This window comes from Salmo salar, chromosome ssa15, assembly GCF_905237065.1.
Source record: "Salmo salar chromosome ssa15, Ssal_v3.1, whole genome shotgun sequence".
Lineage (NCBI taxonomy): Eukaryota > Metazoa > Chordata > Actinopteri > Salmoniformes > Salmonidae > Salmo > Salmo salar.
In genome coordinates this window covers 35,346,222-35,362,091 of record NC_059456.1, presented here as the reverse complement: position 1 = coordinate 35,362,091, position 15,870 = coordinate 35,346,222, and the positions used below count along the sequence as shown (strand labels likewise).

Below are 15,870 nucleotides of genomic sequence, written 5' to 3'. Positions count from 1 at the left end.
GGGTTGGGAGGAGGGAGAGCTCTTAACGACCACAGCTTGCATGCCCATGCAGCCATTACCGTCTCTCTCCTGTCCTCTTTCTCTCCCTCTAACAACCATCTCTCCATCACGCTCACTCTCCTGTCCTCCCAACACACTGCCCTCTTTTATATCCCTCTCTCCCTCACACATTTCATCTTTCTTTTTATATCTCCACTTCCTGACACACTTAACTGTTATCCCTCGCTGTCTCTCAAACACAGTATAGTCCCTTCTTCTTTCCAGCACCAGACTGCATTACATTCTCAATCTCCCTGTATTCCTCTCAATGTAATCCACAGTACCCCACCAATCCTTCATGTATCCTCTCCTCCCCAGCCTCCTCCCTGTTTTCCCCTTCCCCCTGACTCCTCCACAACACCATCAAAAACACACATGGAAAGTACAGGAGACATAGGTGATGCCTTAAGGAGTGGTCCACTATTTGCTAGCCCGTACACACACACACACACACACACACACACACACACACACACACACACACACACACACACACACACACACACACACACACACACACACACACACACACACACACACACACACACACACACACACACACACTGGCCCCTCAAACATTGTCTCCCCCACACACAGAACCACCTACCACTGTCTACTACTACATCCCTAGTAGAGGTCTTTCATTTGTCCTGAATAAAAACATGACGAGGAGCACCGGGGATGACATCACAGACCGGGTTCATTTGTCCTGAATAAAAACATGACGGGGAGCACCGGGGATGACATCACAGACCGGGTTCATTTGTCCTGAATAAAAACATGACGGGGAGCACCGGGGATGACATCACAGACCGGGTTCATTTGTCCTGAATAAAAACATGACGGGGAGCACCGGGGATGACATCACAGACCGGTTTCATTTGTTCTGAGAGGACAATGGAGGTTCCATCTGGAGGGCTAGTATGTTCAAGCTAACACGCTAACGTCAACAGCTGAGAGGAATGATGGGCTGCTGGGAGGAGAGGAGGAGCGAGAAAGACAGAGAGAGCGAGCGAAAGAGTGAAAGAGAGAGAGAGAGAGAGAGATTGAGAGGGACCGGATGGACCCCTGTCCATTCACCACTTCTGTCTTCTTAAACAAACGCTCTTTAAACCAACTCGGCTGCGCCGCAAAGACAGAAAACAACAACATGGGTAAACAAACAAAGAACCAGCCTTCTCCCATCTCCAGAAGTATTGTTATGCTTAAACTAGCTTCTTTCCCTGTGGTCACTGCTAATGACAGAGTAATCATTAAAAACAAAACATATGTGGTATTTCCTGCTTATTTCTGAGGTAGTTTTACAAAAACAGACTGTGAAAAAATGTGCTAAATGTGCAATTGCATGATGAAGACGATACATGTGTCATCTTGTTACAGCAGTCACGTTATAGGAAACTATTCTAAGCAATCGGAATCAACCATTATAAACACTTGAGTCTTATTGTTTGGGATGCTTCCCTGTAACGTGTTGTTTGCATTCACCAAGCTCAGCGATTCCTTGAGAAGATGCCATCGTAATACAACACAACAGACCCTGTGCTCAGTACCCACAGGAGTCCCATGGCTGCTCACGTGATTCCCTGCCTGAACAGGCATCTACCATGTACTGTCTGTTTGCCAGGCAGCCTGGCCTGAGAGGGAAAGACTGGGCCTGGGCTGGGTGCAGTTACTCTTCTCTCCAGCAGGGGGCAGTGCGCCAAGCTGGAACAGAGCCTGGATGCTGCCAGGGAGGGAAGTTAGAAGTGAGGGAGGCGTGGGCGGATGGATGGCGGATGATGGAGGGCTGAGGCTGCAGCTCTGACTGGCCACTGGCCAGGAGGAGAAGATGAAGGGAGGAGAGGAGGAGGGGAGGATAGAATAGGGAGGGGCCTAATGATGGTGTCTTCCTGCCTTTGCTCTAGATGGGTGGGCGGTGGGTGGTGGTGGTTAAACGTGTGCTACTGGGGTATGAGGAGCAGCCCTTCCACAGGGGAGAGAGGACAGGATGTCAGCTGTTAAAGCAGTATGGAGACTGGTGAGTATCCACTATGCTGCCTGGGCTTTAGGTTGAACAACTACATGGGTGAACATGAACATGGGGACAGCAGAGGAGGAGCTGGGAAATCACAAACCTAAACAGACACAGACAGTCATACTTCTGAGAGAAAATATCAAATTACATTTTGCAGTGTGTCACTAAAACCTTCTGATACGTAAAAAAACTATCCATGAGGTTTCAGAGCAGCATGTTCGTGGGCTGGTCTGAGACAGTTGTGCTGACAGATGGGTAACAGAGCGGCTGCACTTCGTGTCAGACCATTCAAAGAGAAAGTCTACACCAGACTAAAGCAGACTGAAGAACAACACAGAACCATTCCACATCACCCACCTCAAACTAAAGGCCCCTGCCTGCTCCATACAATTTAAATGCTGATGTCTTGAAAATGGAAATAAAACTGATTTTACAGTCATTCCAACACCTTCCCCGGTCAAAGTGATAAACCTAGGCAGCCAGGCTACCAGAGTGATTCTAATATGATATTTACATGTAGAATGTAGACCTTTTTCCACTCTCAGTGCAGTAGGTGTGATGTGTGATAAGTGGCTGTACTATACTGTACTTACGTGCTGTTGATAATCTGAAACCTCTCCCCTTTCCTGAAGCTGAGGTCGTCCTCTGTCCGCGCCTCATAGTCGTAAAGTGCCACGAAGAGGGTAACTCCTGCCGAGAGAAACACACAGCGTCAGCACTCACGCCATTAGGAAGTGCAGCAAATGAACCTTAGAGTCTGAGAGACTAACATTGAACTGACTGACCCTGGAAGGGAAGCTGGGTGCACGGTAGCTTTTATACTAGAGGCTGCAGCCATTTCTGGATGCAGTGGATATACTAAGCTGTAGTGAATTGAATGTGAAATCATCCATTAAATTGGTGACAGTATAAATAGCTGGAAATAAGCCTTCATACAGTATTGGACATCTTTCACCTGGAAGGTAGCATACAAACACTGCAGCAATTATGAATGAAAAGGTCCTTCATACAATCTTTCAGCAGGCAGGTAGGTAGCAAGTAGGTAGGTAGCAGGTAGGTAGGTAGCAGGTAGGTAGGTAGCAGGTAGGTAGGTAGCAGGTAGGTGGCACATACACTACATACTACATGTAATAGAAGAGTTCTATTATGATTACCAACTACCTAGGTGTCCAGGGAGACAGGCTGAGAGAGTGTCCAGGGAGACAGGCTGAGAGAGTGTCCAGGGAGACAGGCTGAGAGAGTGTCCAGGGAGACAGGCTGAGAGAGCGTCCAGGGAGACAGGCTGAGAGAGCGTCCAGGGAGGCAGGCTGAGAGAGCGTCCAGGGTGACAGGCTGAGAGACCGTCCAGGGAGACAGGCTGAGAGAGCGTCCAGGGAGACAGGCTGAGAGAGCGTCCAGGGAGACAGGCTGAGAGAGCGTCCAGGGAGACAGGCTGAGAGAGCGTCCAGGGAGACAGGCTGAGAGAGCGTCCAGGGAGACAGGCTGAGAGAGCGTCCAGGGAGACAGGCTGAGAGAGGATCTAGGGAGACTGGCTGAGAGGATCTAGGGAGACAGGCTGAGAGAGTGTCCAGGGAGACAGGCTGAAAGAGTGTCCAGGGAGACAGGCTGAGAGAGGATCTAGGGAGACAGGCTGAGAGAGGATCTAGGGAGACAGGCTGAGAGAGTATCTAGGGAGACAGGCTGAGAGAGCGTCCAGGGAGACAGGCTGAGAGAGCGTCTAGGGAGACAGGCTGAGAGACCGTCCAGGGAGACAGGCTGAGAGACCGTCCAGGGAGACAGGCTGAGAGAGCGTCCAGGGAGACAGGCTGAGAGAGCGTCCAGGGTGACAGGCTGAGAGAGCGTCCAGGGAGACAGGCTGACACCGTCCAGGGAGACAGGCTGAGAGAGCGTCCAGGGAGACAGGCTGACACCGTCCAGGGAGATAGGCTGAGAGAGAGAACAGGGAGACAAGCTGAGAGGAAGTCCAAAGAGAGAGGGGCTGAGCCTGCTCCATCTACCCAGGCAGTCTGCTGAATCTCTCAGCATAAGTCTCCACAAGTCTAAAGAGCTTTCTTTATTCATCTCCTTTCCCTGATCTGAAAGGACTTGATGCACCACAGCAATATGGTGGTGGTGGAAGCCTACACAGTCTTTTGAGTATTGGGACAGTGTTGAGTGTACTGTGGAAATGAATAGTCTGTGCTTTGAGAGCAGGGCTCTTGGGGATAGTAGCAGTGAGAAGAGAACAAGCTGCTGCCTTTCACATGACACAGAACAGAGAGAGAGTAAGAGAGAGAGATAGAGAGAAAGAGAGAGAGAGAGAGAGACAGAGAGAGAGAGAGAGAGAGAGAGAGAGAGAGAGAGAGAGAGAGAGAGAGAGAGGGATGCACACAGGGGGATTTTGCATGCCACACCTCTGATGCATCTACCTGTCACACTCATCTCAAGATACAAACAGACTGCATCACTTCTGAAGAAATGTCTCCACATCTCCTCCACTTACAAGAAACCCCTAGCAAGCCAGAATACAACAACCAGGCTTTGGTTACGCATGGTTTATTATTTATTATATACTTATTATAGTAATCTGAGGATTGGCATGTGAGTGAGGCCCATTCAATTCAGTAACTTAAGGTCATGGGACATACAGTACTAGCTGTGAATTTCAGTTCAGACTGTTATCTAAGCGCATACAGATCAAATGATTCCTGATAGAATGTCACAAATGGCACCTCATCTATGAGCCTGAACGGCAAAATGGTGCCTGTTAGACAGACAAGGCACTACCACTATTTTGTCATGAAAGTGGTTTAGAGAGAGGAGAGAGAGAGAGAGAGAGAGAGAGAGAGAGAGAGAGAGAGAGAGAGAGAGAGAGAGAGAGAGTTTTTTTACCGAAGTTAAACCCCCCTTGTCCCCTGCAACTGACAGTGGATTTGGATCATTTTGGGACAGAAATAATCCACACTTTGATGGAAGCCGTGTTAATTAAGTGGAAACGCTGTAGCTCCTCTTGTAGCAGCAGAGGCTCAGTGAAACATAAAGGATATCCTGACTGGGAATATTCTCTATGTAAACAATGAACCCACACACAAAGGGCTGTGCAAGCGCCGGACGTTCCAACACAGGGTCGAGAGGCCGGGACTGGGCCGCGAGGTGAAGTCAGGAGAGGGGCTAAAGGGGAATGTATGGACACCCCTACCTGTTCCGCCACGGGTACGTAGGGTCCCAGTGTGGGAGGAGGTGTTGACCCCTCCGAAGACGGTCATCCCCTGGCCGACGGGCGCCTGGAAGTTGTTGAAGTTGGGGATGGCGGTGACCCCGAAGCTGGGGTAGTGCTGGTGCTGCGGCGTGGGATCGGCGCCATAGCGGAAGCCTGTGGCACTCTGGGAGATGCTGGTGTCTCGGTCGTCCGTGAGTTTCGTTGCTTCTTTATCCTTGCATTGTACACAGCCCATTATCTATATTCTACACAGAGAGAAACACAGAGAAACAGAGAGAAACACAGAGAAGAAGAAGAGGGATTATCAACTTGCTTGTATATCAATAGAACATCCAGTCTGAAAAGGAAAAGGTAGGTTACAGGGCTGATGACAAGCCACAGTACATGAAATAGAGGTGTACTTTAACATTGTTCTTGGCTTGCTCTCCTCTCTCCTCAGATGACATGTCCTTGTCTCATTAGAGAAATGCTGTCTCTCAAGGAGCACTGGGAGGTTTATAGCCTGACACACACACGCGCACACACACACACGCGCACACACACAGGCGCGCACACACACACGCGCACACACACACACAGCAGAGCTCCGGATGACTCACACAAACACTGTGTCTCTTTCACGGCCAGGGGAAAAAAATACACTCAGATAAAAACTAGTGTTGGGGAAGGAGAGCTAGTCGGGGAGAAGGGGACCCATGGAGGATCGGTCATAGGGGTATTCACTCATCCATTATTCCACGATAACATCACTGCCAGCATCGACCGGCCGGTTCTGTGGGACGTTGCTTCTGTCTGTTAAAGAGACAGGACATATTTCCTGTAGGACATCTCTATGTTTCGACACTATTACTAAACCAAGTATAGTCTCCTTTTATGGTATAATCAAGGTCTTCAAATACTGGTATGTAAACACCTACAGACAAGAAAACATGTTCAAATACCTTCTGTGGAGACTGTTTATGTCTTGGCTGTGATGGTATTGGCACAAAATTAAAGCGTTTAAAGTTTATCAACTGGCTAGTGTAGAGCTCTACTACTGTGGTGCTGGGGAAGATTACCACTGGACAGAATTATTCACCCTGTGACAATTAATGCGATCTCATTACCAGCCTGCAAAATAAACATGAAAATAACACTGTCTGTGTAGACCAGCACAGACAAACAGACTGTAAATTGCCGTGTTCCCTTGGAGACAGACTGCTGATCTAGTCCTCAGCTATAGCCACGACTGCCCTCAAGCGTGTCATTTGAAAATATTCAGGATATCAATAAGAGCCCTGTTTCCCTTGCACTGTCGATCTCTGTCTGTCTGTCTGTGCTGTGTCTGTCTGTCTGTCTGTCTGTCTGTCTGTCTGTCTGTCTGTCTCTCTCTATCCTTCTTTTTCTCTCCTCTCTCTCTCTCCCTCTTCCCTCTCTCTGATCTCTCGCTCCCTCTTCCCAAGCCTCCTGGCCTGGTGTGGTGTGTCTATTCCATCTCTTCTGATAGAAGAAGGAAGTGCAGTCTGCAGTCACTTAAGACACATGGGAGAAAGAATGTGGTCCAGTATGCTTCCCTTTGGCCAGAGGAAAAAAAACAAGGCCCAGATTATAGGAAGCCCTCCTCCCTTCCATCAATCAGCACAGCTGACACACAATGGCCACCCATTGAGCATGGTCAAGGTCCAGAACCTGCTTCCCACATCATCACTGACTGACGAACACTTGGCAAATGGAGAGAGAGAGAGAGAGAGAGAGAGAGAGAGAGAGAGACGAGAGAGAGAGCATTAGGATTCTCAATCTATTAAAGTTTAAACAACTGAACAATACACATGTTGGTTTAAAGTTGTAGATTAAGGCTAAATCCACACAGATACAGTGATCAGATAAAAAGGAATCTCTGTGACATCATCCAGTCTCATATAATAAATAACATATCAGACAGCGGCTAGTATTTGGCCTCTGACCGTGGCCTGGCAACCAACGAATCCCTGGCTCCGCAAAACGACGTGCGAATACTACAATGACTCAGTGGGCTAACACTGTAATCCACCACAACAAGCCCTGGACAGGAAGAGAGCCAAGAATCAGTTAACTGCAACGGTCAGTGGTGGATTCCACAGCATCTCTAATCGTCTTCAACTTGTTGCATCACTTAAAATGCTCAAAGTTGCTCGATAATCTATCTCATAACATAGCCGCTGAGCAGCAGAGAGAGATTGGATTGGCTTCTGGACATCGACATTTGTATTGATCTCTGTTATCCGGTCAGAGGGCTTGGCTTGTGTTGTGGTAAATGTCAGAGTAATCTGTGGAAGCAGGATGTTGTTAACTGAATACAGTCAAAGCTGCCTCTGGTAACAGCACACCACTCACAGTGTTGTTATTCTACCGTTCAGTAGGCAGCTATGAGACAGCCCTCACAGCAGGAGACAAACAGACAGCCACAACAGAGCCTCAGCCCAGTACGAATCCTGCTCACTGCGGACCCCTCAACACAGGCTAGGGACTGAGCTCAGCATCACTGCTCCCTTAGTTTGGGTTCAAACTCTTTCATCTCTTTCTTTGCCCCCTTCCCTCCTGTTCAGAAAACACCTGCTAGCCGTAGGCACTTGTATTGCTGTTTACTCCTTCTCTCCTCCCCTTCCTCTGCTGCAGAATAACAGCCTGAACCCAACTGATAGCCATCAGCACAGTGTTGTCATATAGAAACCAACTGATAGCCATCAGCACAGTGTTTCATATAGAAACCAACTGATAGCCATCAGCACAGTGTTGTATATAGAAACCAACTGATAGCCATCAGCACAGTGTTGTATATAGAAACCAACTGATAGCCATCAGCACAGTGTTTCATATAGAAACCAACTGATAGCCATCAGCACAGTGTTTCATATAGAAACCAACTGATAGCCATCAGCACAGTGTTTCATATAGAAACCAACTGATAGCCATCAGCACAGTGTTGTATATAGAAACCAACTGATAGCCATCAGCACAGTGTTTCATATAGAAACCAACTGATAGCCATCAGCACAGTGTTTCATATAGAAACCAACTGATAGCCATCAGCACAGTGTTGTATATAGAAACCAACTGATAGCCATCAGCACAGTGTTGTATATAGAAACCAACTGATAGCCATCAGCAGTGTTGTATATAGAAACCAACTGATAGCCATCAGCACAGTGTTGCATATAGAAACCAACTGATAGCCATCAGCACAGTGTTGTATATAGAAACCAACTGATAGCCATCAGCACAGTGTTGTATATAGAAACCAACTGATAGCCATCAGCACAGTGTTTCATATAGAAACCAACTGATAGCCATCAGCACAGTGTTGCATATAGAAACCAACTGATAGCCATCAGCACAGTGTTGTATATAGAAACCAACTGATAGCCATCAGCACAGTGTTGTATATAGAAACCAACTGATAGCCATCAGCACAGTGTTGTATATAGAAACCAACTGATAGCCATCAGCACAGTGTTTCATATAGAAACCAACTGATAGCCATCAGCACAGTGTTTCATATAGAAACCAACTGATAGCCATCAGCACAGTGTTGTATATAGAAACCAACTGATAGCCATCAGCACAGTGTTTCATATAGAAACCAACTGATAGCCATCAGCACAGTGTTGTATATAGAAACCAACTGATAGCCATCAGCACAGTGTTGTATATAGAAACCAACTGATAGCCATCAGCACAGTGTTTCATATAGAAACCAACTGATAGCCATCAGCACAGTGTTTCATATAGAAACCAACTGATAGCCATCAGCACAGTGTTTCATATAGAAACCAACTGATAGCCATCAGCACAGTGTTGTATATAGAAACCAACTGATAGCCATCAGCACAGTGTTTCATATAGAAACCAACTGATAGCCATCAGCACAGTGTTTCATATAGAAACCAACTGATAGCCATCAGCACAGTGTTGTATATAGAAACCAACTGATAGCCATCAGCACAGTGTTGTATATAGAAACCAACTGATAGCCATCAGCAGTGTTGTATATAGAAACCAACTGATAGCCATCAGCACAGTGTTGCATATAGAAACCAACTGATAGCCATCAGCACAGTGTTGTATATAGAAACCAACTGATAGCCATCAGCACAGTGTTGTATATAGAAACCAACTGATAGCCATCAGCACAGTGTTTCATATAGAAACCAACTGATAGCCATCAGCACAGTGTTGCATATAGAAACCAACTGATAGCCATCAGCACAGTGTTGTATATAGAAACCAACTGATAGCCATCAGCACAGTGTTGTATATAGAAACCAACTGATAGCCATCAGCACAGTGTTGTATATAGAAACCAACTGATAGCCATCAGCACAGTGTTTCATATAGAAACCAACTGATAGCCATCAGCACAGTGTTGTATATAGAAACCAACTGATAGCCATCAGCACAGTGTTGTATATAGAAACCAACTGATAGCCATCAGCACAGTGTTGCATATAGAAACCAACTGATAGCCATCAGCACAGTGTTGCATATAGAAACCAACTGATAGCCATCAGCACAGTGTTGTATATAGAAACCAACTGATAGCCATCAGCACAGTGTTTCATATAGAAACCAACTGATAGCCATCAGTACAGTGTTTCATATAGAAACCAACTGATAGCCATCAGCACAGTGTTGTATATAGAAACCAACTGATAGCCATCAGCACAGTGTTGTATATAGAAACCAACTGATAGCCATCAGCACAGTGTTGTATATAGAAACCAACTGATAGCCATCAGCACAGTGTTGTATATAGAAACCAACTGATAGCCATCAGCACAGTGTTGTATATAGAAACCAACTGATAGCCATCAGCACAGTGTTGCATATAGAAACCAACTGATAGCCATCAGCACAGTGTTGTATATAGAACCCCACAGCCTTATCACTCTTATTCTCATCAGATTGGTTCAACCAATCAGATCAATGGTCCTTCATGGAAAACCAATTATAAAGCAGAACATGACCAGAAGCTAGTTAAAGTAAAGGCCATTCATATAGGATCTATATGGACCAAATTCATTAAGATATTTAATTGAAAGCCAAAGATCAAAAACTTTGAAGGATCTAAGGCTGCTTTAAACTAAATAAAAAGCACAAGGGATGACAATTGATTACATCAAGTTAAATGGGTGTCACCTTTTACCATATGTTCTGCAATCCGTCTCTCAAAAAAGAGGATAAGAGATAGGGGATAAAACCAGATCCATCCACAGATCAGTGTCAAATATGAATGGAGCGGTTGTGGAAAGTCAAGGTTGGCATGCCTCAGAGTTGGTGTTGGGCTAGCTGCAAGAGAGCTGCAGAGGGACCAAACGCCCTGGATGGAGGCATGTATATTTCATAGGGGGTGATGGGGTGGGGAGGGGTGAATCACTAGTATGGGGGGGCTACACTGTCACGTTATGCCCTGGGGGGAGAGCCTTTTATCACCACTCTACACGGACGGTCTGGAAAATTTTGGGACACCCTCTGTCTGGACAGAACACCTCAGGCTTTACAGGAAGCCATCATTTCTGAGCAGAGAGTAGGGAGGAGGAGAGGGAAACAAAATGGCTGCTTATACAGGACATACACTAAGTGTACAAAACATTAAGAATACCTTCCTAATATTGAGTTGCAGCCCCCTTCTGCCCTCAGAACAGCCTCAATTCGTTGGGGCAAGGACTCTACAAGGTGTCAAAAGCGTTCCACAGGGATGATGGGCCATGTTGACACCAATGCTTCCCACAGTTGTGTCAAGTTAGCTGAATGTTCTTTGGGTGGTGGATCATTCTTGATACACACAGGAAACTGTTGAGCGTGAAAAACCCAGCAGAGTTGCAGTTCTTCACACAAACCGGTGTGCCTGGCACCTACTACCATACCCTGTTCAAAGGCACTTAAATATTTTGTCTGGCCGATTCATCCTCAGAACGGCACACATACACAATCCATGTCTCAATTGTCTTAAGGCTTAAAATCCTTCTTTAACCTGTCTCACCCCCTTCATCTACACTGATTCAGGTGTCATCAATAAGGGATCATAGCTTTCACCTGGATTCACCTGCTCAGTCTATGTCATGGAAAGAGCAGTGTCCTTAATGTTTTGTACACTCCTATGTATATTTGTGGGTCTGTAGATATTTGGGTGAGCTCATCTCAATGACCTAGTCATTAATGTGTGTCTAAAAGTCAAGCCAGGTCAATGATGTGGCCCATGCAGCCAGTCATGTCTCTCTCTCGCCACTGCAGAGCCAGACAAAGGATCAAGACGTTTGGTTTTGTTCTCTCACTTCAGTTCTGTGCGTGTAAAATATTACTCTGCCTCTGTGTCATGCCCTTCATCAGAGTGGATTTTAAAATAAACTTCCAGACAGAGAGAGAGAGCATCAGGTCTACAGAGATAATGAGATAGAAGATGATTAAGTGGGGCGAGAGGAGACGGAGGGGAGGAGGACAATGCCTGTCTAAGAGAGGGACAGATGAATAGAGAAGCCCACTAATACACCTACCCAAGCCCCATCCTGCGACCTATCCATGCACCAGATGCACCAGATGCACAGCATGCTCTGCTCACACCTAATGGTCCAAGCCTAAATAAGGAAATGCTCTCAACAGAGAAAAATGTCCTCCTGTGTGCTACCTATATCCCCCCACTAGATCCCCATACTTTAATGAAGACAGCTTCTCCATCCTAGAGGGAGAGAACAATCATTTCCAGACCCAGGAACATGTGCTAGTCTGTGGCAAAATACACCGATTTCTTCCTCAGGGCCGGGGGGTGAGACAGGGATGCAGCTTGAGCCCCACCCTCTTCAATATATATACAGTATCAATGACTTGGCAAGGGCACTAGAACAGTCTGCAGCACCTGGTCTCACCCTACTAGACTCTGAAGTCAAATGTCTACTGTTTGCAGATGATCTGGTGCTTCTGTCCCCAACCAAGAAGGGCCTACAGCAGCACCCAGATCATCTGCACAGATTCTGTCAGACTTGGATCCTGACAGTTAATCTCAATAAGACAAAAATAATGGTGTTCCAAAAAAGGTCCAGTTGCCAGGACCATAAATACAAATTCCACCTAGACACCATTGCCCTAGAGCACACAAAAAATTATACCTACCTTGGCCTAAACATCATCACCACAGGTAACAATCTGAGAGACAAGGCAAGAAGGGCCTTCTACGCCATCAAAGGGAACATCAAATTTGACATTCCAATTAGGATCTGGCTTAAAATACTTGAATCAGTTATAGAACCCATTGCCCTTTATGGTTGTGAGGTCTGGGGTCTGCTCACCAACCAAGAATGCACAAAATGGGAAAAACACCAAATTGAGACTCTGCTTGACGAATTCTGCAAAAACAACCTCTGTGTACAACGTAAAAACCCAAATAATGCATGCAGAGCAGAATTAGGACAATTCCCACTAATGATCAAAATCCAGAAAAGTGCAATTCAATTCTACAACCACCTAAAAATAAGTGATTCTCAAACGTTCCATAGGAAAGCCCTCACATACAGAGAGATGAAACTGGAGAGGAGTCCCTTGGCCAGCTGGTACGGGGACTCTGCTCACAAATACAGACCCCACATAGCCCCAGGACAGCAACACAATTAGATTCAACCAAATCATGACAAAACAAAAAGGTAATTACAGTACTTGACACATTGGAAAGAATCAACAACAAAAAACAGCGCAAACTGGAATAGAATTTGACCCTATACAGAGAGTACACAGTAGCAGAACACCTGACCACTGTGACTGACCCAAAATGAAGAAAATCCTTGACTATGTACAGACTCAGTGAGCATAGCCTTGAGAGAGGCCTATTGAGAGAGGCTGCTATGTGCTCAAAATGAGGTGGAAACTGATCTGTACTTCCTAACCTCCTGCCAACTGTATGATCATATCAGAGACACATATTTCCCTCAGATTACACAGACCCACAAATAATTAGAAAACAAATCAAATATTGATAAACTCCCACATCTTTTTGTTGAAATACCACCGTGTGCCACCACAGCAGCACGATGTGTGACCTGTTTCCACAAGAAAAGGGCAACCAGTGGAGCACAAACACCACTGTAAATACAACCTGTATTTATCTGTTTATACATTACCCCTTTCATACAATTATTTACACATTGTTACAACACTGTACTTAGCAAATAATATCACATTTGAAATGTCTATATTCTTTCAACATTTTTGTGAGTGTAATGTTTACTGTTAATTTGTTATTGTTTATTTCCTTTGTTTAATTCATGTCTATTTCACTTTCTTTGGCAATGTAAACATATGTTTCCCATGCCAATAAAGCCCATTCAATGTTTTATTTGAATTGAGAGAGAGAAAGCGAGAGAGAGAGATGAGAGAGAAACATATGGTAGAGCAAGAGAGGGAGAGAGAAGGGGAGAGAGAAAGAGAGAGGGAAGTTAACAAAGTGTGAGAGAGGGAGGAGAAGGAGGAGGAGGAGCACAGCTCTTGACAAAAGGAGCCAGATAATGATCAGTGCTGGGCGTCACATGCAGAGACTCAGTCCGCCGGGAAACGGCCTTGCCTCTGTGCTCTCAGTGTGATTACAGCCAGCCGCATCACGAGCAGGCCTGCCTGCCTGCCTGCCTGTCTGCGCCATTCAAGGTTAACGCTCAGAGGCTCATGGCTCTTTCATTCCACACACAATCATCAACCTACACTTAACATGAACAGGAAGACAAACACAGCACCCAACACACGCAATCTAAAACCACCCTTCTTAGTATGAACACATGCGAGATCTCAAGAAACAATGCGGTGGGCTGCTCAATTCCCTCAAAGCAGTGTGTGTGTGTGTGTGTGTGTGTGTGTGTGTGTGTGTGTGTGTGTGTGTGTAAGTGCTAGCAGCACAATTATCACAACAGCTACAAGGCGAGCCATGGAATTAATCCAAATCACTGCACTAACAGTCTGACAGAGATCCTTATTTAGGTTTCTAATCGGACTGTGTGGCGCATCAGAACCCTCCTCCTTTTCCTTCTCCCTCCATCACATGCGATGGTCTGGTGTGGTGTTATTCATCATCAGCTGGCTGAGAGACAGAGTGCAATGGTGTGCTGCTTCCGGGTCTGACTGATCTGGCTGTGTCTCTGTGAGGAGAGAGAGCTCTTGTTCAGGACGGACTGGCCCACTGCCGCCGGGTTACCGGGGTCACCTGGCATGGCCCCGAGGAAACAATCAGGCACAATACCACTGCTGGAGGAGCAGGCGGGATCCAAACCTCCCCGAAACCTCCCAAGAATTGCATAGCCCAAAGAGAGGGTTGGCTGGCCGGACTAGCCCCCTTTCCTCTCCTGCAGCCCACAAAAGGAGAAATCTGCCTCCCATTTTCTAAGGAGCTGCCTTCACAAAAAGAGAGTGAGGGAAATACCATTTTATGTTCTCCCTCTCCACAGCTTATTATTTCTTTTATGATCAAATGTTTTCTTATTTCGGAATTGTTTCGTTGGGGGGGTTACAGATACAATCTTCAAATTAATATATTTTCATATATTCAGTTCAAGAGGCGATCGTGAGGGGATATAAGCAAACAGCTGGAGGCAGGGCTTTCTCCTATAGAGCTCCATTTTTGTGGAATGGTCTGCCTATCCATGTGAGAGACGCAGGCTCGGTCTCAACCTTTAAGTCTTTATTGAAGACTCATCTCTTCAGTAGGTCCTATGATTGAGTGTAGTCTGGCCCAGGAGTGTGAAGGTGAACGGAAAGGCACTGGAGCAACGAACTGCCCTTGCTGTCTCTGCCTGGCCGATTCCCCTCTCTCCACTGGGATTCTCTGCCTCTAACCCTATTACAGGGGCTGAGTCACTGGCTTACTGGTGCTCTTCCATGCCGTCCCTAGGAGGGATGCGTCACTTGAGTGGGTTGAGTCACTGACGTGATCTTCCTGTCTGGGTTGGCGCCTCGCCTTGGGTTGTGCCGTGGCGGAGATCTTTGTGGGCTATACTCGGCCTTGTCTCAGGATTGTAAGTTGGTGGTTGAAGATATCCCTCTAGTGGAGTGGGGGATGTGCTTTAGCAAAGTGGGTGGGGTTATATCCTGCCTGTTTGGCCCTGTCCGGGGGTATTGTCGGATGGGGCCACAGTGTCTCCCGACCCCTCCTGTCTAAGCCTTCAGTATTTATGCAGCAGTAGTTTATGTGTCGGGGGGCTAGGGCCAGTCTGTTATATCTGGAGTATTTCTCCTGTCTTATCCGGTGACCTGTGTGACTTTAAGTATGCTCTCTCTAATTCTCTCTCTCTCTTTCTTTCTTTCTTTCTTTCTTCTTCTTTCTCTCTTTCTTTCTTTCTTACTCTCTCTCGGAGGACCTGAGCCCTAGGACCATGCCTCAGGACTACCTGGCCTGATGTCTCCTTGCTGTCCCCAGTCCACCTGGCCGTGCTGCTGCTCCAGTTTCAACTGTTCTGCCTGCGGCTATGGAACCCTGACCTGTTCACCGGACGTGCTACCTGTCCCAGACCTGCTGTTTTCAACTCTCTAGAGACAGCAGGAGCTGTAGAGATACTCTGAATGATCGGCTATGAAAAGCCAACTGACATTTACTCCTGAGGTGCTGACCTGTTGCACCCTCGACAACCACTGG

At 46.5% G+C, this 15,870-nt stretch overlaps 1 protein-coding gene across 4 annotated transcripts in view; it reads right to left on the bottom strand.

The window, feature by feature from the left end:
* The window catches only part of LOC106571317 (tyrosine-protein kinase Fyn), a 71,823-nt gene that overhangs the window by 11,757 nt on the left and 44,196 nt on the right, over window positions 1-15,870 (bottom strand). For 3 of the 4 annotated variants that reach the window (XM_014144246.2, XM_014144248.2, XM_045695647.1), the window contains exons 3-4: window positions 5,232-5,497; window positions 2,647-2,743 (exon numbers count right to left, since the gene is read on the bottom strand). In XM_014144246.2, coding sequence (XP_013999721.1) covers window positions 2,647-2,743; window positions 5,232-5,487 — 353 coding nt within the window. In that variant the 5' untranslated portion in view covers window positions 5,488-5,497. Of the gene's footprint in view, window positions 1-2,646; window positions 2,744-5,231; window positions 5,498-5,653; window positions 5,712-15,870 lie in introns of those variants that run through there. The other variant, XM_014144247.2, reaches the window with a different exon arrangement.